The 6,000-nt window shown below is 42.1% G+C and overlaps 1 protein-coding gene across 6 annotated transcripts in view; it reads right to left on the bottom strand.

Annotated features, from left to right (window-relative positions):
- Nucleotides 1-252: 252 nt before the first annotated feature.
- The window catches only part of ATE1 (arginyltransferase 1), a 412,370-nt gene continuing 406,622 nt past the window's right edge, over nucleotides 253-6,000 (bottom strand). For all 6 annotated transcript variants that reach the window (XM_069239196.1, XM_069239195.1, XM_069239197.1 and 3 more), the window contains one exon: nucleotides 253-673. In XM_069239196.1, coding sequence (XP_069095297.1) covers nucleotides 495-673 — 179 coding nt within the window. In that variant the 3' untranslated portion in view covers nucleotides 253-494. The remainder of the gene's footprint in view (nucleotides 674-6,000) is intronic.

Below are 6,000 nucleotides of genomic sequence, written 5' to 3'. Positions count from 1 at the left end.
TTTCAGGTGCTGCATGAAGGTATTTCTTACTGCAGAGAAATGACTGTTTTCCAGCAGTGAGGCGAAAGCAAAAGATGGCTCCGAGCACTAGAATGTTTGGAGAGAAAGACTCATTCTAATACATTTACACACTGTTGGTTACTGTAACAGATTGCTTTACATTTTATCACACACCAAAAAGCCTTAGTAAGCAAGCACTGCAGTGACATCAGCCATTTTGGAGCGATGCAAATCACATAACAGACACTTCGATCTCATGGGATTTTTCATTTATTTCAGCAGGTCCTAGTGAATAAATATTTAGGGAGCCTTTATAAATGTTCAGTGTAGTACTGCTTTGCAAGCCGTACGCCAGGACCCATCGGGTGCAACTCTGCACAACCCAGCTGCCCAGTGGTGTTGGGAAGCTGTGGTTGGCCTCAGCCATCATTCCCTCAATAACTCCTCCCCACCCATGGCCATGCTGGACTTCATAAGGCGGGTCTGGCGTATCTTCAGCTCCGATAAAGCACCATCCGCTCGGCACATGTCTGCCCCACAAGCGTGGCATACTGCTGCACGGCGGCCTCGTCACTCGGGCCTTTGCGCCTCTTCTTGTACATGCCGTAGGGCATCACCGCGCGCTTGTGCAGCACGCGCACGCGGCTAAGCTCTTTCAGGTGGTTTGCATCCACTGCAGGAGAAAACGGGGAAATGCTCAGTTATATCATGTACTTGAAAAGCAGAATCATCGCGCTGCCTTCTATATCAATACGTTTGTTTAAAAAAAATGTATTGCTCATACCTAAGCGACTTTGCAATAGTTCAGAATCAGCGAAGCACTTTATATAAATGTAAGCACGTTACACATATAACACTTTACGGTCTAGTAGCTTTCCAGTTAAATATTTGCATATGCAAGCAATTTTACTTCTGACAAGGTGCACAGATCAAAGTGAAGAACGTTTCAAATAATGCCCACGTTGATCACACATAAACTTTAAATGTTAGTATTAAAATTGATCATTTCAAGCGTGGTTTTATTAGAAAACTCCTCAAAATGGGATGTTCAGTTTTAGTTTAAAAAAAACATGAAATTGACCAATAAACAAAATAGGACCCACACAAAGCAACCACAAGAGCTCAGAAGGGAGAACTGTGCCAACTGCACCAATGCTTGGAAAAAAGAGTCAAGGGAACATTCACCATCTCCTCAGAAAGAATTAAACCCTGGCTTTAAAAACAGCACTCGCAAGCAATGTTAGTCCCCCGTTGCCTTTGTGAGAAAAAAAACGTGTGGGATGAGATTGTCAATAACCCCGACAGTTCACAGTAACCTTCACTAGTCCCTTCCACGATAGAGGCTTCCCTGCTGAGTTCTGAACCCTTTGCAGGAGATACAAAGAGACCTGGAAGATCGAATCATACCGTGCACAGTGCCTTCACATGCTGCTACCAACGATAGGACCAGACTGTAAGAATGTCCCTAGCACGCTGCTCGCCAACCCTCAACCAAGAGATGATCTTGAGTTCCAAGGCAACTAACTGACAATATCTAATTACACAAGACAATACATCTCCCTCCCTCTGTTTCACGTCTGTCAAGCTGGGCTTCAGTCGCCCTATAGGGACCAAAACTGTGATTTCAAACAGTTAAGAAGTTTCCTATCCACCATAATTCACCACGACCTATGACCTGCTGCTCTGACAAAAAAGCTTAAGGAATGGCAGGAATTTCAACAGCCAACTTTAAACATTAAAAAATGCTTGCATCACATTTACTATTGGACGAGGGAGCGCCCTTCCACAGATTAGAAGAGTTAGATCGGGTACTTGCATGCATATATATTTTTTTATCACTGCTATTTTTGTCCCAGGCTGGAATTCTGCTCATTGTTTTGCCTTGGAAATCAACCTCACAACTTGTGGTTGCCACCTGTTTGTATCCAAGCGACAGTCGCTTGCAGGACACCCAGAGGGTTTCCTGAATAACTTCTACAGAGTGCCCAAAAAACAGTGCCTTTGTCCAAAAAAACACCAGAGATCTTGGTGTTTTACCCCTAACCCTCATGCTAATAATCACACAACAAACCAGACTGAGCCAAGTGCCAATGAGAGGGAGACAAATGGCCACCTGCAACTTAGCGACAAGCTTTCTGTTTATTAGAAGGCCTAAACGGGAGTTCTGTTATGTAAATGTGAGCCCTCCAGAGACTTATTCTGATTAGTGATAGGCAGCTTGTGGTTAGCCTGTAACACCACTGTAAAAACTACTCTATTCTCAGTGAAAAGGGCTCAATTGATTTCAAGTCTAGCCACATAATATAAGGTAGGAGGTACTAGGGTTCTTCAGTTAGACCAAGCGAGGAGATGGTGAAGTCCCCAAATGCTTCATGGAGGCAAGGGGGTGATTTGCCAGTGAAGCTAGACGTAGTGTTAGGACATGGGGCAGTATCATGGCTTGAGTCAGAACTGGCCCAAGTGGATTCTTAAGGCTGGGAGACGACATGCACATATGAAAAGAATTTAACAGCTGAATCTCAACAGCAGCAGAGAGGGGAACTATTAAATAAAATAAAAAAAACAAGACACCAACGTTATGTCAAAGGTTCAAGGGGTAGCCTAGGTTAAGTCGAAAATGGAAGCGAGGGCCAGCATTTGAGATCTGTTTATCATAGGTGCAAGGTTTGGGTTTAAGACCCAGAAGTTAGGCGGTGATATAAATGCCTAAAATATACACTGGAAGCTACAGAAACAGTCCTGCACTGGTACACTAAGGGAACCTTGTCAGGATCCTCATGCCAGAGGTTTCCAATGTCAGACACGGTCTAAGGTCATTACCCTGAAGAGCTAGGTGTCCCTCTCCAAACTCTAATAATGGACACTCATGCACACAAGCCCCCAATGAATCTTTCCAGGTGAAGTATAAGGGTTGCCATAAAGTGGACTAACCTATCGACTCACACACACCACTGTGTGGGAAAGTGGTAGACACAAAAACATACAGTCCTGGTTTAATTTTTTCTCGAAGTGACTTGATGAAAAGCAGAAGTGAGGCAAATATGGGAAATGGACAATTAATCCCACTTGAGGACCACAGGACTACCCACCATCTTGCTCCTTCTCTTCGAGGCTGAGGGTTCAAGAATTCGTTTAATAATGCAGACTGGTAAGAAAAAGACTGGAGGGGCAACCACAACAAGAATATTGAACATATGCTGGCAGCCACCTGGAGAACAGTTCCATTATCAGGCATTGCAGGTACCGCTGAGAGTGATCTAGTGGTATAAGCCATGCCAACTTGGAAGCATCAAAATTAGTAACCGTAATGGATGGGATTTGGGACCGAAGCACTCCAATCACAGACTCTGCATTTCTGCTGACAATTATATTCTTATTCTTTGCAGTTGGAGATCAGAGATGTGCTGGACCTCATGTAACTGCAGGCAAACCCAGAAAACCCAGGTCATGATAACTGGCACTGGAAAAGCAAAGCATACGAAGCAATCGTAGCATTAACCAATGTGTATCTTGTCCAGTAGACTGAAGCATCAAGAGTATGGAAACCTGGGCTTGTGAAGGACTTGGCTGCACATCTATGAATTACGAACAGAGGTCTGACCAGAAGGAGTGGATCTACTACCAGCGCAATAGAGATTATCTTCAAACCGAAGTCAGTGCATGGGTGCTGGATGGTCTGTCTCAAAAGCTGGTGACAATTATAAAAGGATATGTGCAGTGACACAGTCACCATCAAGTGGCATATGGATATCATCCAGGTAAGCACAAAGTGCTGTGCCCATTGTATCGGCTGGCCTAAATCTTGACTTGTCAGGGTCAAACAGAGCAGAATTATCTGGGACAGCCAAAGGGAGGTGCATGTAGTGCTGCAAATCTAGTGAACCAGCTGTATGTTTAGGTCTGTTCTTAGAGACAGCTTTAGATGCCTTGCCAAACTGTTTTTTTCCCCAAAAATCATACATAACATACAACATAGAAGGGCTTTTGATCATAGGGCCTCACCCAGAGGACAGTTAAATGGTCAACCATGTTTTGCTTATGGCCACCACAGCATACAACAAGAGGCAATGTCTCAAGTCCACTTTACCCACTCACTCCCTTGAACGATGTGCACAAAGACTTTGCACATTTTTTAATTCCGCATAGTTTTCTCTTCAGTGACAAAGCTGGCGTAAAGTATGCTTTTAAAAAAATATTTCCTTTTTATATTAACTATACATATCAGTTATTTATCTTGCCTGCACTTTGGGTGCACAGTTAGATGCAGATTTCTGTTGCTTTTTAGAGTTATGACGTGTTCAACACAGTACCTGCCTGCGATTTGAGCAGTTTCTTATATGGTAATTTATTCTTCGCACCTTCACAAATAAAAGTAATAATAACATTCATTGCGCAACTAAAAGGCTTGTTATTTTAACACATTCCATTAAAACAGTCGTATCAGTGAATGATTTCCAAATGTTAAAAAATTGTAATCAAACCTTGTGGCAGCCAAATCAACATCTTGATTTTTTTTTTATCATATGCTTGCAATAAAAAATAAAAAAAAGCATCACAGCTTGTCAAGGCCAGACCTACTGGCTTTTCCAATGCTTGTTTACTCAGTGGCAATTGTAATGCACATAGCTAGAAAAATGGGGTCCACACCATCACAATGCTTCTGTGTAAAGCATATGCTTTAAAAAAGAAAAACAGCAAATAATGCGACAAAAAAAATCCTAGACAACCATCATGTTTATCTAAAAAATGTATTTTCGGAGCATAAAGCTGTTTTCAATTAGCGCCGACATTGGTAAAGAACACTACCCAGGGTTGCTGGTCACTTCCTTGGGGAAAACCAGTCTTTCTGCTTGGGATCTACCAAGCACGGACCTGTCATCAGCACCTCAAGGAAGGCCAGGAAGCTGGGAAGAATTAAACGAAGCGGAGGCGAGAATACAGGCTCCCTGTCTGATGAAAGGAAGGCAAACATTTATGATGTGGATTTAGAACTGCACATAACCGAACATGAGCCCTGCGTAGCTCGACACTGCCGAGGTACTCCTCGCAAGATGATGAGGCCCATAAGTGACACAGACCGACAGATTGTCTAGAAACCGATTTCACTTGGTCTCCGGCTTACAAAGCACACAATTAAAAACACACAAGGGGCTGACAGCTAATGCGTGTCTAAATCGATTTTTATGAACAATAATCAATTCTTGCAGTTTCTATTTTATCAGTATGTCCTTATTTCAGCAACAGTAAACTGTAGAGGTGGGCAAGCCTATATATTTTCAGAATGATCCGAGGCAAGGGTCTGGCTCGGATCTTAGAGCACGAGCACAAACCAAGCCCTGAAAATGTTTGCTATGTAAATCACACAACAAGCCTCACTTAAACTATGATAACGTTCAAAATAAAAAAAAAATGGGTATTCCTATAACATGACGCTTTAATACTATTAAGTCACATTACAGCACTGAACTGAGAAGTACTTAAAAAAAGTAATAGTTTTTCAACATAAACGAATAGTGCTCTAAGAGGCAAGACAATTGTCATGTAAATCCTGTACTCACCCAGATTGTTGTAGAGGGACATCATGGTAACCAAGCACATAGGGTTTTGTACACCTGGCATTTTGAACGCACATATTTGAAACTGCTTTCATACACAAAAATTAAGAATGTTTTGGTGAAAATAAATATTTTCCCGAGATCACACAATTTAAGCAGTGAAGCCACGATTTAGCTACGTTTTCTGGTTTCAGTTGTACAACTCGGCCAGGAAATTACTATATTTTCTTATGTTAAGAACTTGTTTTCACCTTTTTGTTCTTTTTTTCTTTTTTTGCAGTTTTTATAAGTCCAAATTGGAGGGCTTTATATGACCATCATTTACATTACACAAGAAGGTCACAATCACTGCTTACAGGAATAGGGAGATTCATCCATTTGCCCCGAGTCACAGGATTTTGTATCAAGGCTCGAACATGTCTCCCCAGTATCAAGTCTGCAGCAC

The sequence above is a fragment of the Pleurodeles waltl genome, chromosome 6 (genome assembly GCF_031143425.1).
Source record: "Pleurodeles waltl isolate 20211129_DDA chromosome 6, aPleWal1.hap1.20221129, whole genome shotgun sequence".
NCBI classification, from domain to species: domain Eukaryota; kingdom Metazoa; phylum Chordata; class Amphibia; order Caudata; family Salamandridae; genus Pleurodeles; species Pleurodeles waltl.
This window is presented reverse-complemented; position numbering and strand designations above follow the sequence as displayed.